The sequence below is a fragment of the Stegodyphus dumicola genome, chromosome 9 (genome assembly GCF_044657685.1).
Source record: "Stegodyphus dumicola isolate Sdum_Otavi_A_Nest chromosome 9, ASM4465768v1".
In the NCBI taxonomy this organism is placed as follows: domain Eukaryota; kingdom Metazoa; phylum Arthropoda; class Arachnida; order Araneae; family Eresidae; genus Stegodyphus; species Stegodyphus dumicola.
Genome location: NC_140776.1, coordinates 104,696,974 through 104,723,927, shown reverse-complemented (window position 1 = coordinate 104,723,927; position 26,954 = coordinate 104,696,974). Strand labels below are relative to the sequence as shown.

At 33.1% G+C, this 26,954-nt stretch overlaps 1 protein-coding gene across 2 annotated transcripts in view; it reads left to right on the top strand.

Annotated features, from left to right (window-relative positions):
- Positions 1–237: 237 nt before the first annotated feature.
- Positions 238–26,954, top strand: part of LOC118202491 (low-density lipoprotein receptor 2-like) — a 149,385-nt gene continuing 122,668 nt past the window's right edge. The window contains exons 1-2 of one of the 2 annotated variants that reach the window (XM_085823854.1): positions 238–393; positions 3,399–3,509. In XM_085823854.1, the coding sequence (XP_085679980.1) occupies positions 315–393; positions 3,399–3,509 (190 nt within the window). In that variant the 5' untranslated portion in view covers positions 238–314. The remainder of the gene's footprint in view (positions 394–3,398; positions 3,510–26,954) is intronic. The other variant, XM_085823855.1, reaches the window with a different exon arrangement.

Below are 26,954 nucleotides of genomic sequence, written 5' to 3'. Positions count from 1 at the left end.
CAGAATTACAAATACAGGTTCAGAAATATTAGGCTTAAAAGCTTCGTCGCTATCTATAATCCTCATGCGCAAAAACTAAAAGTATATTCATAAGAACCTGCTTTCACTTGGAACTATCCGAATAAAGACCGTTGGCGCTGATTTTTGGCGACAGAAAAGTCCTCTTCTCTTTTCGGCAACCCAACACTTTACGCGCCATTTCCGTTTTCATACAAATATGATTGTTTTCGGTTTGTCCGACAGATTGAACGGTGTTGTGGAGGGCTGCAGACCCTATCGACTGGAAGATATTTTTTTTATATAGTATTTTTAAAATGTGGTTACCCTTAGATGCTCGGTGGTGTTTTCCACTTTTATTGCTGGTATTTTTGTATCTTACAAAGTATGTTCATGGTAAGTAGCTAGCAGTCGAAGTAGATTACAATTAATTATGAATGATGAAGGAATAATTATGCGAAAATGATAACTTAGATTCATTAAATGATTATAAACTTTGTCTATGATTTTTCTCTTGCTTAGCCTTTTCCTTCCTTCTTGTTAATCGTCAGTTGTTTGAATGTTAGTTAGGCTGAGCATAATTGTTATGAAAATTTTTTATAGAGGTTAATGAAGCTTAACTGAAATCCCTATTGAGTTTTATAGCTAACCCTCTATAGAAATGTTTCTCTGTCAAATTGTAGAGAAATTTTATAAAGCTTTCACAAAACATAGTTCTGTAGAAACATTGCTTTGAAAAATCGTATAGGAATTTTATGAAGAGTTTATAATCTGCAAAATTTTAAAGTTTACTAAGCAATCGTAAATTTGCAAAGTTTTTAAAATTGTAATCAAAACAGTCTGGTGTACTATATGGGCTATAGGAGAGCAAAAATAAATATTTTTTATTTGTAAGTAAAATTCTGCAATCAATTGAAATAAAAACATCAGTAAAAGATTCAATTTATGATCGTTATGATCGTAATCATAAAATTGTAACTTCTGTAATTAAGGGTTTTAATTACTGCTTAAGTTTCTCCTGCTAAGAAAACTGGTATCCTAATTTTATTTAAACTTAACCAATATTTAAAATGGAATTTTTTTTCTTTAAATACTTTTTGAATCAAAATGTTATTGGCTTTTTTTAATTAAAAAAATCTCATCTTTTCCTGAAATTTTTATTTCTTTCTATCATCTCAAAATTTAGGCTAAAATATCCTGTTCAAAAATTAAAATTTAATTCGTTTTTTTAAATTTCAAAAAAATTTTTTTGTTGGTTTTATAATGCTTTTAAAAACCCAAATGCGTCGATAGAATTTTTTGTAGAAAAATATAAAAAAATAAACTTTTTTAAAATTCTTTAGAATTTTGGATCAGTTTTCTATGAGCTATATTTGATATTTTCAGTATAGTTCTGAGTTGATTCTCCACACATTACATTTAAAATGATTCTTCTTGTAAGATTCTATACTTGAGGACCTTTAAAGTCTGTATAAAAGTTTCTAAAATTTGTATACAAATCTCTATAAAATGTCTACATATATCTCTTTAGAATCTCTGCACATGTAAACTATAGTTGAATATTCGGTATTTTAAATAAAGTACTGGAAAACATTTCATAAGGGTGTCATCGTTTTAGACAAAATGGCAACTTCATTTCATTCATTCATAGTTTTTGTTTCATTTTAAAACAAAAACTATGAATGGACTTTTACTAGAAATCATAAACTATTTTTCATAACCAGTATCCCTGTATAAAGATTAAACATGCCGAGATGATTTTGAAGTTGGATTGTTCGATTAGTATTAGTGTCTGAAGCATTTCAAAGAACTATAAAACGTTTTAGGTAATTGATTGTATGAAATGAAAAGCACGGTACGTAGTGGTAAACTGCAAAATATTTAACGAATATTGCGCACTTTATTTTATAAGAACAAAATATCTAATCAAATGGTTTACTTTTTACAGCAATAAGGATAAAGACCGAGGAATTGTACAAAAAGTTATATTTTGTAATTTTTATAAAATTTCCCTTTTTAAATTAAAACATGCAAAGCATGGATATTTGCGTCATTTAAAGCATCTTTTGCAACTGGAAGTATATGTCTACAACCAACCGGTTGCGAAAATAAAGGCCGGCGAAGGACTGGTGCTGGATAATCTCTTCTTGTAATAATTGTGTAACATTAATCTGTTATACGTTTGAAGAAAGTCACGAAAGTCATTTTTATTTACTTGTGCACTTTTTTTCAGTTATTCCGGCAAACGTTCACAGAGATTTAATATCAGTTCTGTGTGTCACGACCGCAGTGAATTGCCCTGAAAACTTTTTGAACTAAAATAGAACATCTCACAAAACTGCTTTCAGAAGGAAATACAAACCTTGAGGTTCGTACGATGTCTCGTGAATATCCCAAAACTCGCCGAAAGAGTTTTTTTTTTGGGGGGGGGCGGGACAGTAGTCGTGAAAACGTTTCGAGTTCCGTTTGATGATTTATCGATATGCAAAACGTATTCAAGGATAGAGATATCTGAATGAGAAAGACTGCCCGCAGAGACTAACAAATGCGTTCGACTATCGCCTGTGCCCCGTCGGATAACGCAGGATTTAACTGGGGCAATTCTAGAGCTAGCAGGGCCCTACTAGTTGCTGCAGTTAAGATCGCTGAATATTGGTAATTCGACTCGGCTTCGAGTCCAGGCGAACGGGTTGGAGTGCTTCGGTGTTTTATGTGGTTTTCCCAATCTGTAACATGAATATGAGTCAGTTTTTCTTGGAAAATCCTCCAAAAAGATATCTCTTTCGAAAGACAAGTAGCTGTTGAGTGCTGTGTCATGTTCTGATAATCTGAGCTAATACATGTAGCTGAGCTCCGACTTTTGGGAACGAAGTTTTTTTTTTTTTTTTTTTTTTTTTTTTTTTATTAGACAAGAACCGATCGGGCCTCATGTACGAGTAGGTATTATGCGATGACTCTTTAAAACTTTCGGTTGATAGCACAAGTTCCATCCGGCGATATATCTTTCAAGTATCTGCGTTATCAACTGTCGAAGTATCTGCATTGTCAAGTACCAAAGCTTTATCAACTGTAAAAGATTTTGCTAACACCAAATGGCACGTTACTGAACAAAATCCTTGTGCGCTTTTTAAAGACAAATTTCTTTCAAGGTGTTATATTGTAACTTGAAGACTTTAGATGCAATGGTCTTGCTTAGCTGTATTCTTGTGAATAATTTAGGGAAATCTTCAGTTTCCATAGTTGTTTAGTCCGTCCAATTTATCCTATATTATTTTCTTTCTTTAAATAACAAATAAAGTGAAATGAAGATGCTTGAGTTTTAACTGTGATCTATCTGCTATAACTGTTTGAGTTATAGTTGTTTGTTAATTGCTGATAAAAGTTTTATTTTAAAACCACAGGTAACTGTCCGTCGCATCAGTTCGAATGCGCAAATGGCAGATGTATTCCAATAGCGTGGCACTGTGATGATGACAATGACTGCGGTGACAACACAGATGAAGATTTCTGTGGTAAGGATTTTGCATCTCTTTGAGGGAGCGTTTTACATATTGCTTCCGCAATTTTCTTCGAAAATTCAAATATATATATATTTGTACTGTATATTCAGTTTCGCTTTTAAATATCAAAAGAGTAATATTTATTACGAGTAATGTACTGTTCTATTTTTTTTCCCCCGGAACGAACATTTTTTACACGTATATATATAAAATTAAGAATTAAAAAATAATACGTTTAAAATTCACCTCATATTTAATTCGGAATAAATATATTTAGAAACCAAATACCAGAAGCATAGTGGAAAATTGCAAGAAAAAGGGGAAGAACATACCGAAAACAGAAATGAAATAAGTAAGTTACATCTTACAGATTTTGCTGCATCGTCAGCGGGGGTTGGTGCAAGAAAAGAAATAAATCCTAATATTAAGATGTATGTGGTGTTGATGAATGTTTCTATACCAATGATTCTTGAATTATGGTCCGTAGAGCCCTGAGGGTCCGTGAGAGATTTGTAAACTAAAATTTAAATTTATTTTTCATTTAGTTTCGTAATGAAAATTTGTTAAGTATTCTCTCCATCCGTATCGCGTGCGTTCTTGGTGTAATTGGAACCACGTCTGGCTGTCAGATTTTGAATCCTGGCCCAGACACTAATGGTCTCTACAAATTAAATAAGAATAACATGCAAGTTGATAAAGGGGCAGGTGAAATTCACATATAGCTGAAGCATTAGCCTTTTGGAAGAATCATATGATATCGATTTATTTTGAAATGACGCAATTTTGTGAGATTTACTATAAGGACTTTACTGTTTTTAGGAGAGGAAAGAGAAAGGATGAAATTAATCAGTTAAGAGGCTATTGCAAATTCAGTTAATATTTTGATTCACCTGATTTTGGCTTATACACGTAATGAGGTAGAAAAGCTGATTGCATAGATATTGATCCATAATGAAGAGGAAACTGGGCAGCCGGTGAAGATTTAACAAGAAAGCAGTAGTGACAGATTTAATATTCATTTTTATTTGATTAACATATTATTTGCCGCCTCAGATAACTGGCACACTATTAGTGCCTGTTCCGGAACACTTAACATTTTTGATGGCTTTGCGATAAGCGAAGCAGCAGTTTAGCCTGGCCGAGAAGCAGAAACGAAGTGCGATATGTTCGGTACAAAACCTTAATTCAGATTGGATTAATTACGATTTCGATATCATTTTCATTGAATAATTAATAAGAGCCCTAAATTAATTATTGGCTGAAGACTTATGTAAATTATTTTCATCAAAATGTTACATAAAAATCATATAATATGGATTAGTCTAGAAATGACGCAGTCTAGAAAAGTGTTTATAAGCAATTACTGTTTTTAGAATAGAAAGGGGAAGCAACTAAATTAAAATGAAGAATTTAGGAGCTATTGCAAATTAAAGCTAGAATTTTAATTTACAGATTTTTATCTTACATACACAAAAAAGCATAGTAATGTTGATGACGTAGAATGTTGAATCCGTAATGAACAGCAAACTTAGCAGCCAAGGAAGATTAAATTTCATTTTTATTTCAATTGACATTTGTAGCCACAATTCATTTGGCACTCTAATCGTGCCTACTCCCAGAGTATTTGCATTTTTGATAGTTTACGTTAGGAAGAGAGCAGAGAACAGGCTTCCTAGTGGCTTTAGATGTAGAATCAAAAGTGCGCAATTGTCCAATATTGGAGGCTCACCGAAAGAAAGTTTTGGTTTAGGTTGCCTATTAAGAGAAAAATTTCAGTTCTTGAAATTTTGAGTTCAGGCTCCGAATTAGCCACGTCATCAGCGTTACGCAAGGAGTAATCCAGAGAAGTAATTACGATTTTTAGAATAGTGAAGAAATATCCAAACTAAAAATGAGGAATTAAGAGGCTATTACTAAATTATAAAGCTGATTAAAATTTATATCTTATATATGTGATATTTTAATGAGTAGAAAAAATCTGATGTGTACACCACATGACTTGTATTGGAATATTAAATTATACGCATTTTTTCTTGCATTTCATTTAAACTTAGGATTGAATTAAATCTACTTCGCCGACAGGTCATAAAACACAATGGAATAAATGAATTCTTTAAAATTCACTCTAGTATTGGTTTACCATAGCGACACTCTGGCGCTAGATTCACTTAACAATATTAATAATTATATAACAGTTAACTTATATAATAATTATATAACGGAAACTAAGTTAACTGTTATATAATCCAATAATTATATAACAGTTAACTTATATATTTCGTCATATTATAACTCATAATGCACAAAATTTATATCATTTAAAGAGTAGAATTATCTAATCGTTGCCACATGTTCTATTCAAATACTATAATAAAGCTAGAATGATGTATAAAAGAAATTAAACAAAGAAAACAAAAAGGAAACAGTTTTTCACAGACGATTGAGTATTTCTCATTTAATTAATTCAGTTCTCACTTCGCGAGAAGACAAAAATACATAAAAACTCAAAATATCTATAGTAAAAATTACGAGGTAAATCTCAAACACTTATTTCCTCGAAACAATTCCAGAAAGAATTAAGCATAATTTAATTGGCAATAATGAATGAATGCGTTATCTTTGTTGTTGCGAAGCTAATTTTCTCTAGATTGGCAACAAATCCACTAGTCATTTGTTTCAAATGTAAACATCAATAGCCGCCATTAAAAAAGGCTTAGCGGCAATTAAACAACTATAAAATTGCTGATAATTCTAAAAATATTGCACACAGATTTACTAAAGACATAAAATCCTTAACCGGAAGATGAAAACAACATAATTCAATCATTTTTAAAGAAAAAAATGTACAATTTACAAACATATAAGAGTAAAGAAACTGAGATCACTGAGCCTGGTAACAGAATGGATATATTATATAAATATATTTATATACGTTTGGTGCGGCCGATTGCAACCAAAATACGAGGTGCACATCTACATGTTATAGCAGTCCTATATACAAAATTTCAACGTTCTGAGGCTACTCGTTTTTGAGTTATGCGAGATACGTACGTACATACTACGTTCGTACAGACGCCAGGAAAAATTCTCTTCAGAATTAATTTTAAAGCAGTTTTATAACTTTTTTGAAGGAAAAGAGTATTTTATTCTATCCTTACGTACAGATATCACGCAAAAACATCGTTAAATTGCATTCGATAGCAGTCAAAATGGATATTTTCGTTGAAATATGCTGCCTGAAACTTTTCTCGATTACAATACTTCCTTTTTACTTCGTACAAGGAAGTAAAAAACAGTACTTTTAATTTCCGGCAGTCGTAATGAATGAGGATGAAGGCATGAAGACGAAGCTAACAAAACTGGATTCGAATATTCACAATGTTTATTCTTTTTCACATCAAATCATCCTTTTTCAGACAGGATAGGTTTTAATCATAGTTAAATAGTTAAATACAATTAATTATTATGTACACGGGTTTTAGGTAAAGAGCAAAGGGGGACAATTAAGCATAGCAGCGCAGAGATCTTTTGCAGAGATAAAAAAATGACGTAATTGCTGGTGAAACAGTATTTAAACTAGGAAGGTGCATATGTACAGCTAAGCTGCAATTGGTTAATTTTAAGTTTTAGTTCTCTTTGCAAGCACCGTTATGTAATTTGGAAAGATCTCGAATTTGGCAGAAAAGATTAACTTAGGAAGAGAGCATCAAATTTAGAATAGTCAGTTTTGAGGTTGTCAATTATTTCTTAACGTAGCCATCTTACATATATAAATATATTTCTTTCATTCACTTCATAATAGTAATTAAGATAAATTTTATCAGGTTCTTAATTATTACAATAAACATATAATTATAATAAATAGTATAGTTACTGTAGTAACTATATAACATTATATATTCAATTAATAATTCTTTACTCCGACAACTAGTTCTTTGTGTTCAATCAGAGAAATTTATCTGTTCACTGAAAATCAGGGAACGAGAAAGAAATTAAAAGTTGAATTTCAGTGCAACCCTGAATAACTATTTCCGTGTTTACATTGCATCATTCCTATTCTGGAACGTTTCCTTCGAACAACCTGAATTCGTTTCGAATGTTGGGGAGTGGTGGACAGACGTAAAAATAATAAGTTGCCTTAGTAGCATAAGCGGCTTCTCGTTCGCAGCCTTGCATTGAATTCGAACGTTTTTTCCTGCTTCAGTGCTCTAAAGCTCAGAACAACACTGAAATTTCATGCGGCTCTTGCGTCAGCTTCGAAAGAATTTCGATTCCGTCGAGTTTACTACTATCATTGATTATAAATGAGGCTTCAAATTTTTATAAATATTTAGAAATTTATAAGTATCGGAACAAATTTGATGAAAAATATGTGCGTTTGTTACTTTTAAATCACTCAGGACCTTAAGTAATTGTAAACTGATTAAAAGGAAAGATTAGCCGATTGCGTGGGCAAACACTTAAATCAGTTATACCAAAAAAGAAAAAAAAAAAAATTAAAATGATTTTAATGAATCTACCTAGTGTCATTTCGCAGGGGCAGTGAATAATTAATAACAATACATGTGAAGAACTACGTGTATTGCTTTTAAATTGCTAAACCTTGCTACTCCATAACAGATAGATTAAATCGAGAAGATAAATAAATATTTTACGCTATGCCGAGTGGCAACATTCTGGCTCGTGACTGTTACATGACAGGGGAGTACAGTGCTTCTATGTCAGTCTAAATGTACTATATTCATGTAGTATCCTTTTAAGTGTTTCGTTATTCCACCTGGGCCATCTCTACTGACAAACTCTACTGATAAATTATATTAAACTTTAAAAAGAGTCCTTTTGGGCAACCGTTTCTAACCCTTTCAGATAAATAAGTATAGATCTGGTTTCGTTTGTGAATAACGAATGGATTTCGAAGATATCTGAAAATTCCACTACGTAAGCAACGTTCTGAAAAAGTGGGAAATCTCTCCTCATTTTGATAATCGGGCGCTCTGCCAAGAGAAAGGGTAGAAGACAATAACTTCCTCTGAGCATCACGTGATCGCCGGACTCAACTGCTGTGGCTCGACTGATCCCGTTTTCTTGTTTCCCTCCCCCCTTCTACATTAATTTGTCTCAATAAGGAAGATTTTCTTTTCTATTTTCTTCTTACCCCCTTTTGAAGAAGAAAGCAACAGCGTGTGTCTTCTTGGAAATCTTCTTCTATCTTCTTTTCGGTATATTCGCGAAGTTTCAGTCATACTCATCCACCAATTACATGTGCCCTATTTCTTTTGCTTTTATTAAATTGTTTATTACAAAACGACAAAAATATTTGCAGTAACTGGCCCTTATAACTGCTAAACTGAAAATAAGTAGCGCCCTTCATACGAATAAGAGAGTGGTTTTAAAGTGTCTGCACCTGAAGCAATGTTACACGGCCCGCAAACATATTTTTTTGCAAATTAATTAGCACTAGAGAAGAATTGGGTCAAAGTTTAAGATTTTAATGATTTAGATCCTATGTAACATCATTTTCACTACAAAAAACAAACGTGAGTTAGCAAAAAAATCTACAGATGGGTTTACATTGTATTATAACTCTATTTCAAATGTTTGACAATACAAATTTGATTAATATTTATTTGAACCTCTCAAAAGATAAATATCCTCAGTTACGAATTTTTTCAATAAGAGTAATCCCCTTATTTGGGAGAACATTTACATGTGAGCAGTTTTTTTCGCACTTGAAAATTACCAAGTCCAAAAACTGAATCAAAATTCCGATGAGTATTGTAAGAAATGCAGAAGTTTATAATTATTTGCATATAAATATGCATGGACCTTTTCTATAAACGGTGAAGAAAAATTTAATAAATATGTGAAGTATTTTCTTCCTGCCTTTCGCATGCCCTGTAAATGGAATCGATGAGTATTCGGTAGGCTCCGGAGTTCGAAACTCTGCGAGGGCATTGCGGATTTCAGTTTCCTAACACCGAAAAATTCTTAAAAAAGGCTCTACATGTGGCGCCCGAACTAAAAGGTAGTGGTCAGTTATTTATCATCGCCAGGATTTGGCGATTGGGTTCCTTAATCTCCAGTCGCACTTTAACAGGGGGAGTATATAAGGTATTTTCTCCCTTTTTTTCGTTTGCGCTCGAGCTGTAGCTAAAAATAGTTCGAATTTCGGTGAGGGCATTGCGGATTTTTCAGTTTCATAACATCGAAAATTTCTAAAAAACGATTCTACAAATAAAAAGAAGGTAACAATTTGTCGTTTTTATTCTGAAGTTTTGCCCTCCCCCTGGAAATGTTTCACATGTTGTTTATTTTAAGTTATAAATTATTTAGGGGTTGCTTCGATGTGTTGGAATAATCTGAGTAAATCTCAGTGTGAAAATTTAATATTTAGCTGTCATTAACATTTGAATTAATAGTGTGACTAACAGTAATTTCTTGCAGATACCAACCTTTAGATTTCAGGCAGAAAATAAGAATAAATTTTAATTTTCTCGTTATAAAATTAGTACTGATTCTGTAAACAGTGTATGTGTGATCAGTGCACACATGCATGTTTTGTGATGTGAATAAAATCAAAAGATTAACTTCAGTGTTGTGTACAAGAAACGCCACTGCTCAGAAACGGACATTACAGTATTAATTTCATAAATTACCAAGGGTGGGTGGAAGAAAAAAGAAAGACAGAGATCTGCGTGCACTAACGGCTGTGGTAGCAGACGAAAATTTATAAAATGTAATTCATGCTCTTTATATATATTTTCGTTTATCCTTTTTGTCTGTGACACGCAATATGTGATCTTCCCAAAAGTAAAAATAAGAAAACTGTGACTAAAACGAAAAATTCTTAAGAATATTTTTTATGCAAGTTTGAAATTAATAAAGATTAGGTTTACAAATATTGTTCTTTAATGCCATTTATATCTTAGTTTCTTCATTTGTCATGATGCTTGCCCTTTTACTTTTTTTTTTTTTTTTTTTTTTTTGAATATTGATAAGGTAAGAGCAAAAGCGATTTCTTACGCTACTCACCTTGGAAAATAGAACAATGTCTACGAATTTAAGACCGTCCGAATTTAGAATATGAGGGACAATAAGTAATCACTTGTCGAATGAGACTCCAACTTTTATGGCGAAGAATGTAAGGAACGTTCACCCAAATGTGCTTTAGGGGTGGTAAGTGATTAGCGTGTGACAATTATTCTGAGGTTTTGTTAATAGTTAAGTATAATTCAGTATCCAGTGTCTTATATTATATTTGGTTCACATCGTATATATTTGCTCAGCTTAAAAGGTTATGCAAGTTAAGAGTGCGAGAAATAGATTTAAATTGTGCCTTTGGAGCGACCGTCAGCGATGTGCCTCACAGAAGCTTATCTTCAGTTTCTATTGGTCGGCAAGCAGTATGGAAAATTGCTAAATCTCTAAGAAATAGTAGACCAAATCAAACTCATGCAATTAATCACATGGGAATCTCATCAATCTGAGGACGAGATTGCTAATATAATGGCTAATGAATTAGAGAAAATCTTTCAACCTCACCCGCCTGAGAATAACTCCCAAGAAGAAGAAGTTAACTTTACCATTGACAGTATTAACAATTATCCTATTACGAATTTCATTCCCTTTACTTCACCAAGAGAAGTAAGAGAAATTATTCACAAACTCAAGCCAAGGAAAGCCAAAGGCTATGATCAAATTAGCAATGAAGCACTTAAAGCCCTTCCTAGACGTTGTATTATTAACATAGTCAATATTTTCAATGCCTGCATCCGAAATAATTATTTCCCTCAGCAATGGAAACATTCAATAATTGTCAATATCTTAAAACCGAAGAAAGATCCTAAGCTCGTCACTTCCTACAGGCCTATCAGTCTTATACCTTCATTAGGAAAAGTATTTGAGAAAATCCTCTGCTCAAGGCTCACTAACCATCTCGAAAGAATTTAATAGATGAACTGCAATTCGGCTTCCGCAGTGGACGCTGCACGACTCATCAAATTCTCAATTTGGTGGAATTTTTTTCACAAGCCTTTACTAAGAAAAATGGAGTGTCTGCATGCTACTTCGACTTCGAAAAGGCCTTTGATAGAGTGTGGCATGCAGGCCTCCTGCATAAATTGAATAATTTTATGCTTCCAAACAGTTTCGTAAAACTCATTAGTTCCTATCTGAAAAACAGGACTTTTCAAGTTCGCTGCGGTGACGCCTTATCTGTCAGAAAAACAATTCATAGCGGGGTCTCGCAAGGGTCTGTTCTTTCCCCCCAGCTCTATAATGTTTATATCAATGATTTCCCGCACCCATTCAACACGAAAATACTCAAATACGCTGACGACACTGTAGTACTGACTGAATCCAGCAGTACCCAGCTCGCTCTAAGTAATTTACAAATGCATCTCAATATGATCAATCACTGGTGCAAGACTTGGAAAATTAAGCTCAATGCCTCTAAATGTTGTATTGTGCTCCATCGGAGATACAAAACAAAATTTCGATACTGAGTTTTCAGTGAATAACAACGAACTAGGGTCCCCTACGTTTTTACTATTCTTACAACAATGTTTGTCTTTCTGTATGTCTGCTCCGTGTGTGACTTTTTTTTTCGTCTGTGATAACTCTTATATCAAACTTCCAAAAGTTTCTGGCATTCACATAAAACGTTGATTAGATATTGGGTAAAAACAGATAATCGAAAGTAGAACTTTTCTGGAAGTCCATAGCAGTTTTTAATACTGATATCTAATTAGATAGAAATGATATCTAATTAGATACAATACTGATATCTAATTAGATAGAACTCTAATCCCTGTAACTAATTCCTATAAATATTTAGATGTTTACATAGATAAGTCTCTCAACTTCAAAGATCATATTTCTTACATCTTAAAGCAAATGCGGCCTACATGGCAATTCATCCTATTATCGGCAAAAAATCAAAGCTCAGTCTAAAAATAAAGAAAATGCTTTACATATCTCTAATTCGACCGATCATGCTATATGCAGTGCCGGCCTGGGCAATCGCCAATAAAACTGAGCGCAAAAAAACTGGATATACTTCAAAATAAAATTCTACGTAGCATTGTGAATGCACCTTGGTACGTGAGAAACTCTATAATTCATAACGACCTGTATATTCCATTTGTGCATAACTTTATACTCATGACAGCTCATAACTTCTTCGAGAAGATGAAACATAGTATATAGCAATTAAACAAATGTTGGATTATGATCCAACCATTGAATACACTGTCAAACGCCCAAGGACAATTCATCACAATTCGTCATGGTGGTAACTTGTAAATTTTAATTTTAAAATTTACTTGAACTCTGAATGTTTTTCGCACTGACCACAGGTCATGAACTTTGCTTAATTTTCTCCGATAGAGAACATGGACTCAATCCCATTATTTGAGTTGCGTCTTATACTTATGTTAATCAAGAAACTTTTTTTATTCAAGTTTTTTATGTTACTATTTCATTTTTTAATTATTTTGTATGAATTTTTACTTTATCGTATGATTCTACGAACTTTCGAACTTTTTACGGCCTATCTAGCTACTGTATACTTCTGAAGGACTTTGAACTCTTATGCCATTCACAGCTTCAAACTGTCTTCACGCCATTTTCATGATGCCTCACTACTGCTTATCTTACACTCTTACTAGCTATATTGCACTCACTGCATTTGGCATATAACTCACTTCACCTGCCTGCATGCTTCAATTTAATGCCATCGCTTATTATTGCACAATTTTTATGATGAACTCCTACTTTCGTAAGTATTAAGATGTGCCTGCTCACGCAGCTGAATTTTCTTCGCCCACGGGTGTTGGTACTTCTCTAGTACCATTTATTTGGAAATATCGCCTAGTGCATGCGATCTACTGGCGAAAACTCTTTAGTAGTTAATGACCAGAAAAAAGTAAGTCATAAGACCGGGTTTGTTTTCGGTTCTCGCGCGATTATTAGTATCTCCCACTTCTGCCCCATGATATCCCACTTCAGCCTTTTCCACTTCGGGAACCCCAGTGGGCACAATCAGCAACTTGCATGGGTAGCGTAACAATCGTAGATTAATGTAGGCCAATGTTTCTCAATTGGATTTTCTCCAAGGACCGGTAAAATATTTCGGTACGTTCTCGCGAACCTGTGAGTTTAATAATTCGACCCATTGGCACAAGTTTTTCACATAAATAAATCCTGAAGACAAAAATAACTTTTAAAGCATTTTATTTGTTATAATTTACATATGTACATTCAACTTACTTAAAATATTGCATCTAGAATAAAAACTACCAAAACTCCATTTTCGCAGACCGACAAATATTTCTTGCGGACCGGCGGTTGAGAAATACTGATGTAGACCATTTTGTTTTTGGTTCTTTAGTGTAATTCCGTTGTATTATTTGTCTACCTATCAAATTGTTCGGAGGTGGGTGATAACGTATGTTATTTTTCGAGCCTTCTTCATACTGAATTGTTGAATGCGTTCTTTCCGTACGTTTGTCCCATTTGATCCTTTTGATTTTTACGAGAGCTAAACTGACAGGCTTATAAGGTTTCAATTTTTTTTTCTCCCCTTCGCTCACTTCTTTTTTTTAATATTATTACGGACAGAGATGGGCTAGCGTTTTAAGGTTTCTCAACCAACTGCATTAAGAAGATTAAGTGTGCGGGTGTTGTGAAAACTTTGGTGCGTGTAAGAAAGGAAAATATCGTGTTGTACTGTTTGTTCACGCAAAAGCATTGAAGTTTAAGCCTGATAAAAAATAGTTATCTGTCGTAGTAGTATCACCTTTACAGGATGCATGCCTACTATTTCTACGTTAAATTTCATGCTCTGTCATTTTTACTTGCCACTCACCTACATGCATAAATAAGGAAGGTAATGTTTTCGGTCCAAAATTTCGATACTGAGTTTTCAACGAATAACAACGAACTAGGGTCCCCTACGTTTTTACTATTCTTACAACAATGTTTGTCTTTCTGTATGTCTGTTCCGTGTGTGACTTTTTTTTTCGTCTGAGATAACTCTTATATCAAACTTCCAAAAGTTTCTGGCATTCACATAAAAGGTTGATTAGGTATTGGGTAAAAACAGATAATCTAGTATTACTTTTCAGGAAGTCCATAGCAGTTTTTAATGGATAGTCGCAAGTGATATTTTGTTGAAGCTCTGAATAGGTTTTCGTAAAAAAATATAATATCATATAATCCATAAATCATTTCAAATTCGTGTTTAGAACCCGTATATGCACATGCAACGCATATACAATCTTCATTAAGAGCAACATATTAGGTTTTGCCTATATACGACGATGACTGTGTACGACCATGACCCTATACAGTGTTGCTGTTACCAGTCTCGCTGTCTGACAATGTCTAGTACAAGCCCACGACGTCAAATGCGCCTGTCGTTGACAAGAAACTTGATCACATATACGTGATATCCCGACTTTAACTTAGTTCCGCCCCTCCCCGTTTTGAGAAGGCACCCCCGGCGGACGAATTCGAGGGTCTCCCACCCCTTTTTCCCTACAACCAACCTCTGGGGAGGACTTTCGGCTAGTCGCATATTTAGAGTGCCCGCATGCAGCACAGACATTATACATTTAAAAAAACCATGCCTTTTCCGGGATTCGAACACGGGGCTTTCGGTACGGCAGTCATATTCACTAACCTCTATCACCGTTGGACGGCCTATGTACAGTGATGCAATGTATAATAAATTGGAAGTAGGACCTTACTTGGAACTCTTAACAGATTTTCGTGGAAAAATAGAATCACACTAATAAAAGGTTAATCTAAAATTATGCAGCACATAATAAGGCTATTTCTGTTATATCTAGCCATAACATTTATTTATATCAAGTAGTAGAAGATAATCATTTTTATAGCAGAGTTTTATTTTCAGAACATCAGATCTCTCGTAAGCGGTCATGTTACCCAAAAATGCACTTGTAATTTTCTCACACTGGTGATGAGGAGGAAATAGCAAATTCGAAAATGTATGTGCTTCAGAACGTTATGTAAAAGTCATATGAAATGGATTAATTTGGAAATGACGTAATTTAGAGACGTTTTATAAGCAATTACTATTTTCAGAATGGAAAGGGAAAATTCGAAAATTAAAATTAAAAGTTTAAAGACTACTGCTAATTTAAAAATAAGAATTTGCTTTACATATTTCTATGTTACACTCACGCAACCCCCTTTATCTATATAACGCATTTTAATGCTATTTTTTTCTTTAAATTTCTTTACCCTTTTACATTTTGTGAAATTTTTATTGGTCAACGCTTCTTGGATATTTGAAGTTCCGACATACTCTCATGCACAGTTACCATTTCTGAATGGACGTAAACAGCTAATTTCCTGGCCGATTGCGTATGATGAATTGTTATTTTTTAAACTACCATTCATCGGAATCTTTCATTTTTCTTTGAGAGGAAGGGTGAACACTTTTGATACTCTTGCTTTCTTATGAATCAGACGCGCATGAGGAACCTTATCTGCCGGATGTTGAGTTGGCCGATGGATTAATGAGAGTCAAAAATGTATGTATTTCCGTCGTTTCCTTTAGGTTTAATTTTCGGGCGAGGCGGTGCCGATAAGCAAGTAGACCAGTGGGTGACGAGAAATTATGCAAATCCATTCACGTTCCGGGTTTGCAATACTCGTTATTATTCCGGCTAGCGTTATGGGTATTTGTCTCCCCTTTCAAAAACGCGAAAACTTTCGTTTCTTAAAACTTCTAAGCACAATTTTTCATTGTTTGCATGACTCATGCGGAATCATCTCGTACTGAAAATCTCTATTCTTCATAAAGTAACGGGAATGGTAAAGTAATGTTGTGTTTTTTCGTCAGATTAAAAATAATAACTTTGTAGTACAGTGAAACCTCGGATCACGAATTTAATTTGCTCCTAAAGGCCGTTCGTTAACCGAAATATTCGCAAACCAAAACAGTTTTCCCATTAGGAATTAGTGTAAAATTATGTACTCATGCATGGACCGATATATGTAAACTTTATATACTTTATAAAAACTTTATATAATTTAACCGCGAGCATGAACACAAACCCGAATGCGCCATTAGAACCTATTTAATATATATACAATTTTATGATAAAGTGTAATAAATATCTATTCGTGAATAACAGTTGTTATTATAATTATTTAGTTATGGTATTTTATTGTATAATTTTCAATACAATGAATTTTAATAATTATGCAATAATAAATAATAGTTATATAAATACTATAGTTGATAATTAATATATATATATTCTTAACTTTGAATTAAAATGCAGTGAAAAAAATTCTTAATAATTAGTTATAATAAATGATTATTATAGTTATTTATTTAATTAATTATAATAAATAATTATTATATATCTTTTGGGCTAAAATCTATATGCATTATTATACGTAATTGAAGAGGAGGAAGATATTAAATTTATTTCATTAAAAAAAAAAAAAAAAAAAAAAGGAGAGAAACAGAGAGAGAGAGACCTGTTGATTTCAGCTAAAATATATAGCTTATCATTTTTAGGGAACATTATTTTCAAGAGTGAAGAATGAAATATGCGTTATTCACGTAAAATTTATGTGTTATGAAAAAAGTTTTCAATATTCTTGATTTTCAGCGTTGCACATCGGTGCGAACCTTCGCATTTGTTTCTGTGAATAGGATATAAATATGATATAAAGGAACAAAAGACAACTCGACGACAGGATTACCCCATCGTACAGGAACTTTCCCTCCTTTGATAGTAAATTCCCTCTTTCCGAAAAACTCTCATGTGATCTCCTCACCTTGCGGTACGTAATTAACATCCCTTATGAACAAAGTGATTTGGCAGATTGCCATACAAGATTGTGTTGGACGCGGTCGAATATATTAGTACTTTGTGCAAAAAGTTCATGGTCCAAAACCGATAGAAATCATTAAGTATTAAAAAAATGGTAATCACAATATTAAACAGATAAAATAGACATTAATTTAATTTTACTGTAAGAAGAAGAGCATCTAAAAGAAACAATATGAGTGTAAAATGGTGAGGAATATCAAAGAAACAATGTGAGTGTAAAATGGTGAGGGTGAAGATGTTATTGTTTGGGATTTCTTTTCCGTAAAAAATCAGGTATCTGTCTTTAAGTGGCATCTTTTATCTTTTCTTTATCTCCAAGCGCCACTCGATTCTGTGGAAAACTCACTTGGTTTCACTTTCACTCAAAATTTGTCCAATGCAATTTGCTGCTATCTGCGTTTTTAAATGTTTGTAAAGTGAGACATGGCATTGCCCATTATAAATACTTATGCTGTAGTTTACTGCTGCTTTATCAGGATGATATCGTTAAGTGGAAACTGAGTCTTATCCACTATTGCACAAATTACGCGAATTATCGAAGAAATCGGGATAATATTTCTGTCTTCCTCGTCTTCTGAAGGTTTTTTCTTCCACTGTTGTTGCTGCTCCTGAACTTATAGTGCTTTCATGTTGAGCTTATTAAGTATGGCTCTTTAGTAGCCTCTTGCGTCATCATTGCTAACTTCCTAGCCCAAGTTTTTGTCTAAAGATGCATAAATAATAAAAAAGTACTAAATATCATACATACTAAAAATCTTTGCCTGCTAACGTATTTTGCTCCACACCGTATTTTCCTCCAGACCAGGGCCGTATTTTCTTCCAGACCGAATTCATTGCAAGACCCTTACTGCCATGCTTTAATAATGTCAGTTAAGCATAGAAAATTATTAAAATGTTTTCAAAAGTCAATGAGTGTTGATTATGTCGCCTAGGTCGGTGGTCTCAAAAACTTTTATGCGACCCGCGAATACATTTCATGTTGAAGATTTGGTGCTTATAGTTTTAGGGCCACAAAGCAGGGCTTAATTTCTAAAATTAGAAGTGCTAGAGCCCTATGGAAGACTGTCCGCAAAGAGGAACAAGAGTAAATAAATAAATAAAATTACTATTAAATTCATTAATATTTTTTTAATTAAATAGCTAATTATTATTAAATTAATTAATATCTATTTAATTAATGTTTATTAATTGTTACTTAATCAATAATTAGTATTTAATTAATTATAATTTAATTGTTAATTATCATATCATTAATTAATTATTATTTATTGAAATAATTAAATAATTAAAATTAAATTAAATATAAAAAGATGAATTAAAATTTAATAAGTGATGTTTAATATAATTTGATTGCTAAAAATAAAATTTTCGAGATAAAATTTCTACTGAAATTGTTATTGAATTACATAAAAGAAGTGCCGCAGCCTTCTTATTTAGGGCTCCGGTGCACTCCGACTAGAATTATGATTTAATACAAAACCTAAGAAGCACCGGGCTCCTGCCAAATTTAAGCTCTGATCGTAGGGTAAAAAAGTTCTTTTATCATCACAAAAATTAAATATACTTAAAATATATCTCATGAAAATTCAGATAATGCTAAAAACAGGGCGAAACAGAATGAGGGCGTAAGGGTATTAGCGGGTGGAAACAAAATTGGGGGAAATCTTGGCGAGAGAGAACGTTCTCTTTGACCGCGGCTCTCTACTTATATAATTATAGTCATCAAGCGGATGTGTTTCAGTGGAAAAATGAGTCCTGATTCTGACTCCTAAGGATAAATGTAAAGTTGCTGGTTACGCTTTTCATCCGCCCCGTATTTGTTTACATTAGTGGATATTATGGGAAGACGATGCATAGGACGTACTTTAGCAATTTATCTCAGTATTTTAAGAACATTTAAGATGACACATTTTCCTTCCTGCGAGGATAACTAACTGTGACCATCGATAACAATACACTAGATACGATGGCATGGGAAGAAATTTACGAGTTCCTAAACAAACTGCCCCAAATTTATTGCCCTTCTTAAAAGGAAAAGTTTCCGAATGTGAGTGAGGGGACTTTACTTGAACGTCTCATGTTCTCGTGAGTGCATATTTCTAGAGAAATAGGGTATTGCAAGGTCTGCTTGTTGTTAAACTAAAACGTTATGAATTCTATTTTTTTTTTCCCGTTGAAATTGTGGTTCAATTCTATAAAAAGAAGTACCGGAGCTCATCTTTAGGGTTCCTGTGCGCTTCGGCTAGAATTTAAATTTATCTTAAAAATTGAGAAGTACAGAAGCACCGGAGCCGAGCAGCTCCAGTGGGCTCCAGCGCAATTTAAGCACTGACACAAAAATACCGACAGAGCCTTATGTGCGCGACTTCTGTTAAACGTAAAAAGATACGAGGAATCAGCTGGGGTTTGTTGCTGTATGCTTGTACGCCAGGCTACGTAACTATTATCAGGTGACTAGGGTAATTTGGTGCAGTCAGTATAGTTTGACAATCGATAGCTGATAGTAGTACTTCAGTATTCTGGTGATCAGGGTTTTCCAGTTTACGTTAAAATTAAGTTATTTTAGTTGACTGAAATAATTTACATTAATTTAAATAATATATTTATATTAGTTTAAATAAAATAATTTATATATTTAATACATTGAAATTACCTGAAATAAATGCCAGCCTGAAATTTAATAATTAGCTGTTAATGCTTTTGAACTGCAAAGTATAACCAATAGAAATTTCTTGCGTGTTTAGACTTCAGATAGTAAATAAATATTAATCTGATTTTTTTCCTCTGGGTTATAATTAGTGTTTACATACGTGTTGATGTAGATTTAGCAAAGAAAAATTAAAATTTAGTTTAATACTTTTTATTTTGTTAAAAATGCTCTTTAAATCTAAGTATTTAAAAATCAGATTGATTTCAATAAAAGTGCTTTAGTTAAAAACATTAAGTATTTTTACAGAATTAAGTTCTACATTTTTTCAGTTTTCAAATAGGCAGAAGATACAGAATGTTCCCATGCTAGTCTAAATGTATATCCATCTAATATACTACATACAAAATGTTTTACTATTCCACTGCGCCATTATTATTGATAATTTCTATTGATCCATATTAAACTTTAAAAGAACTGACTTTGGGTTGCCGTTAAAATCTGAATCATTTCAGAATATTTTTAAAAATATTTTTCTTTAATTTTTATTTTGCGTCAGTGTGTATGTGCATCTATTTGTATGCGAAGTTTATCTGCACAGTAGTATGTGCATTAATTATTGATTATATGTTCGACGTAAATATAAATAAAAGCTTTTCCTATTCGAGATCATCTCAGTATAAAATTGCAGGGAAATTACAGTGTGAAATTAGCTAAAGAACATAAAATTTAAAATGCTATAATTTAAAAAAGACTATAATTCTGTGATGACTATAGATATAATTTTAAAAAGAGTTTTAAAAAATTAATAATCAGTGTAATGAGCCTCGATTGGAGAAGATCTTCAAATGAGATAAAAATTGTTGAAGGTCAATCATTATTTTGCTATATTTTAATGCATCTGCCTATCTCAGTAAACGGTATGTTACTATGGATGTTGTTATATCGCTCAGGATTTGTGGGGGGGGGGATTTCGTGATATGCCCAAATTTTTAAGTGTTTAAGTGTTTTTTGGTGTAGATAAATACTCTTAAAAGCTGTTGATTACTTATCTCTCCCAAGGTGTTAACAAATAAAATTTTGAAGTTTAGTCTGAACATTTCTTTCCATTTGTGTACGTAACCGATTGTTACGACACGCAGAATTTCTAAACTTTAGCCTTCCATTTTGGAAGTTATCAAGAGCGAACGCGCGGTCGACACCACGTTACGGCACGTGCGGAGAAGTTATGTGACGGGTGGCAACAGATTCTCGCGCTCTCATTGGCCATCGTCTGAAGGAATTCCCCTAGAAGAATTCATGTCGAAATTCACACGCTGCAAAGGGTGGCATTTATCACACCAAGGTTAAGAGAGAGGGGTCTGCTACCCCTATCACCTTTTTTTTCCATCTATTTATAGTTATATATGTCTGTATGTGAAGTGGATGAATTGGCATTGATGAGATAATATTCGCATTTTCGATAAAATATTTTGATCTTTGATACTTGGAATGTTCGGAGAAAAAAAAGGCGTGATAGTAGTGTGGATCATAGGGGTGAAAAGTATTCGCTCTTGTAACAGCACTAACATATCTGGTTCTAACTGTGTCTCCTGATTAAACGGACCCTACCTAAAAAAATCTGACGTGGACACCACATGACTTCCTTGGATGGCCTATTAAATTATGCACCTTTTTTGCTGCATTTTATTTAAACTTATTTCTTTGAATTATTTTAATTTAATTAACCAATTCCTCAAGCGAAGTTAAAAAGGACATTAAAAATTGCAATATACCGGTTTTCATAACGAGTATAAAACTTTCCCAAATATAAGTATAGGAAGAGGGAGACAACATTAAAAGTTGTATTTCGTTATTTGTCAAAAATTAATTTTTTATGGATAAACCAGATTCTGAAAAAGATGATTATGATGGAGAAGACATACTGATTCCAAAAGCAGAATAATCTCCTGAACATCGCTGGAAAGTCTTCAAGAACACTGTTGGAGGAGGCACCAAAGATACTACCAACAGAACATGATCTTTTTTATGAAATACTATGAGAAAATGGCTTTGGATTGTTAGTCAAAGAAGGATTTGCCTTTGAAGAATCTTCAAGACAGCCAGTGAACGCACAAGAGAAACTGTAGAGACATTAGGTTATTTCGAAGTAAGAAAGATGAAAAGTGAGCAATGACCTCACCGGGACTCGAACCACGGCCCTCTCGAATACGCGTCGAACTGACCACTTCACCACGAAGGCATGCTAAGAAGGCGGGAGAAATACCTTATATACTCCCCCCTTTAAAGGGCGACTTGGGATTAGGGAAACCAATCCCTTTGAAGAATGTTCAAGAAAAGAGTCGAGGAATGCACAAGAGGAGCTTCTATCAAAATATTCAAATGTATGCGCAGACAGAAAATACCTTTTAAATGAATAAAATTTTATGGTCTTTGCAATCTGCGTCTAGGGGTAAATCTCATAATATTCCTGCATTTTTCCATTAGAAAATCACGCAAGGATACATTTGAAATTAAAGAAGATCAAAGAAGGCAGTAGTTTGGTAACAACTGTTAAAGATTTTATATATATATATATATATATATATAAAAAAAAAAAAAAAAAAAAAAAAAAAAAAAAAAAAAAAAACTGCGCTTCCAAAAGCTAATCAAGAATATGTCATCTATAAATTCGGAATTTTGTATTCATTTTCTTCATTGAGCTTATTAAATCGTTTCCAGATATCTTCAGATATCATCTTGTAGTAGTGATATCGTTACTAATTCTGACATTTCATTTTAGACACTAATATTACTTTCATTCGCATACCCAACCTTTATAACTTCCAGCATATACAGATACTTCCTTCGTAACTCAACATTTACATAATTTCGACTTAATTTCACGCGCAAGTGTTCATCCTTAACTTAAACGACATAGTTTAATATCATTTAAATATGAATGCGTGCATATTTTTCTCATATAATTTTAAGGTCTTCGGTGTTACCAGTGTTTAGTTCCGAATCTCGCCGCCCAACCGGTATAGTGGTTAGTGTCGTTGACTGCCGTGCAGAAAGACCCGCGTTCAAATCCCGCAAAAGGCATGGATGTCCGTGCAGCAAGGGGCACTCTAAATAGGCTGCGAGCCAAAAGTCCTCTCGAGAGGTTAGTAGTAGAGAAAGAGACGGTGGGAGACCTTCAGATTCGTACCCCAGGGTGTTAACCATCAAAATTGGGAACGGAATTGAGCTAAATCACACTGTCCATTGTAAGGTGCTCAAGGCTGTTGCCATCAGCAGGCGTAATCTTGCGCTTCTTGTCACAAGGAATTTCGTGGGCTTGGGCTGACTATACATCAGATAAGTGAACATTGGTCAACAACAACAGTTTTGAACCTGGATTACATTTAGCTAGCTTGATATGATCTGAATTTTTTAGAATGAAGTCTCAACTTTTTTCAATAATTACTCAACTGTTTCGTGCACTCGTACAGAAATTCTTCTTACTGCGTATAGCATTTAATACCTTTTAACTCCCTTATTTGTTGTTAATTTATTGCAATCATACCGTTGTTTTTATATTTTATGTACCCTGATTATCGATTTATATTATCGATCACTAGCGTTGGACGAGTAAGAAATAAAGAAGTTTTGCATTCTTTATATATATATATCAATTCAACACATTGCAATTATTTGAAATAAATGCCAATTTCAAAATTTTAATATTTAGTCATAATTACGTTTGAATTACGAACTGTAACTAACAGAAATTTCTTGCAGATCCCAACCATTAAATTTAAGACAAAAAATAAAATAGGAATAGGAATGTTTTTCTTTGTGTCATTATTATTACTGTTTGTGTGTGTTTTGATACAGTGTCTCAAAAAAGTGATGGGACACTTGTGCTTTACAAAAGGAAACTGCGATAAAATAAATTTTTAAAAAAATGTAAAATTTTTTGTGGGTGTGTTTCATACTTAAATTTAGTAACAATTATTACATAACATACATTTTCTCAAAATATTAAAATATTAATTTAATAAAAATACAATTGTTTAGAACGGAGCAGAAAATGGCTCACTTAAGTGATGGGACACTACGTACTATGCAACAAAAATCGTCTGAAGTAAGCAATAAAAATATCTTTTGGGGTATTTATTTTTACTCAAAAGCAATTGCCAATAATTTATAAAATCGTCTGCAGTATTTCTCTCCAGTTTGTTTTGGATTTTTTTTTTGTTTTTCAGCTCTGTGCAGCCATGAATGTTAAACGAAAAGAAACTTTGCCTGGAATTCGAATATTAGTTATTAATTTGCATATTGAACGTGAAAAATCTATTAGAGAAACTACTGAAACAGTTAACTTCAGTCATTAAACAGTTTTCAATATCATTAAACGATATAAAAAGAATCATATGATTCAGGATAAAAAAAGACCTGGCCGACCATCAAAGCTATCCAATGGAATAAAGCGAATTATCGTTCGAAATATTTAAAAAAATCCAAGAATGAGTGCTCCTAAAGTTGCTGCTGATTTACAAGCATTATATGGAGTAATTGTTAATTCTGAGACTATTAGAAGAGTAATTCGATCTACTGGATATCACGGTAGAGCAGCCAGGAAAAAATTCTTCGTAAGTGAAAAGAATAGAAAACTCAGACTGGCTTTCGCAAAATGCAACATAAATAAGAATTCTGATTACTGGAATGAAGTTACATTTGCTGATGAGAGTAAATTTAATATATTTGGTTCTGACGGTAGAATCTTGGTGTGGAGAAAACCCAGGGAAGAATTTCGCAAACAGAACTTGGTGCCAACACTAAAACATGGTGGAGGAGGAGTTATGGTATAGGGGTGTATGTCGTCCGCTGGAGTCGGTAATCTTGTTTTTATTGACAGTATAATGGATCAGTACAAGTATATTGACATTTTAAATCAAAATTTGAAATCTTCAGCACGAAAATTGAACCTTCATAACGATTTTAAATTTTACCAGGACAATGACCCCAAGCACAGTGCTTTGAACGTTATACTCTGGCTGCTGTATAACTGTCCTGAAATAATAAAAACACTTCCACAATCTCCACAATTAAATCCCATAGAGAATATTTGGCAAGAATTGGAATCAAGAATTCGCAAACACACCATTTCTTCAAAACAACAATTAAAATCGGTGCTTCAAGATTAATGGGGTAAAATCACTCCAGAAATCCCAAAAAGATTAGTCGAATCCATCCCAAGAAGATTAAATCATGTTTTAAAAGTAAAAGGAAATCCAACAAAATATTAAAACCTTTTAAAAAGTAAAATTTTTGGATAAATATTTGATGGAAAAGTAAGTGTCCCATCACTTAAGTGAGCCATTTTCTGCTCCGTTCTAAACAATTGTATTTTTATTAAATTAATATTTTAATATTTTGAGAAAATGTATGTTATGTAATAATTGTTACTAAATTTAAGTATGAAACACACCCACAAAAAATTTTACATTTTTTTAAAAATTTATTTTATCGCAGTTTCCTTTTGTAAAGCACAAGTGTCCCATCACTTTTTTGAGACACTGTAAATATTTAACAAATGGAATTCCAAAATTAGAAAAAAAAATTTTGTTAAAAAAGCTTTTCATTTTGGCTAAAAAAAATTCGCTGCTTTCAGATCTCGCATGCAATTTTAATTTGAGACCACTGTTTTAATAATCGATTGTGTAGTTGAAAAGTATTCGTATTTATACTACAGCATTGTAATTGCTGCAATTTCTTGGAAGTTTCTATATTGGGGTAAGTTATCGCTTGCACTTAAAAAAAAAAAAAAAAAAAAAAAAAAAAAAATCTGAAATGTTTCAGATTTTAAATTACGTCCAAAGGGGCGTTTTTTAACATTTTGTGTGTTACCTTTCTTTATTAAATACATGTTCCTCGCACTTAAACTATAAGATCCAGTGCAACAGCAATATCGCAAAATAGTTTTAAAACGAGCATATCTTTAGAATTTCCGATACAGAGACTCACGCGCTGGAGATAAAAATGTTTTTTTCTGCACAACGTTGCCATTGCTCGCTTTGAAATCCTTGAGTTTGTTAATCAAAAATTCGTCAAAGTTTTAAAAAATAGGAAATCGATCATAAAACAAATTTCAAATTTCAAATTTGGTCTTCCACATGCTCATATTCGTTGGAGGATTACGTTATTCAAAATTCGATGACTCTATGTACCGTTATTTTATGACAATGTGAGAAATATACATACATTTACGCAGATTTTCATTATTTAATTTCTTCAAATATAATGCAGGACTCTAACATTTTATGGCAACAGTTTGAAAAGTGAACCAACATTTATCCGTCCGACGCAAAATGCCAAAACGAAACTAATAGTCCTTCGGGATTCAAATCCCTTTGGACTAATAATAATAAAGAGAGAGAGAACGATAAATGGAGTGGTATTATGGTAACCGGAATCATCGAACGACATTCGATTACCTTGATAGCAAAAGATAACCTTCTGTCAGCAAAAGATAACCTTCTGTCAAGTGTTGCCAAATTCAGTAATCTTCGTTTTCCTTCGATGAAGTTCGCGCACCCTCAGTCCCTTCCTCAGAATCGCTTCAACGGCATTCGATTTTCGTCAGCACTTTGAATGCAGACGGAAAGTACAGTTAAATTCCGATTAACCACTACTGGTGTTACCTGTTTCTGCCTAAGTTGCTCTGTATTATTTTTAAAGATATTAAGTAATCACGTATGTATGTATATTCCCCATACCGTGAAAAACGACAGTACCTAGAGCCATCAAATTTTAAATAATGTTTTCCTCCACTTGAACATATGCACCTGGAAGCCCGAATTTGTTTTATTATTTATTTCATATTTTGCAAAACTTTGATCAATCAGTATTAGCTCTGGACCTGAAGGTATGTAACAAACTCAACGATTTGAAAGCAAGCAGTAGCAA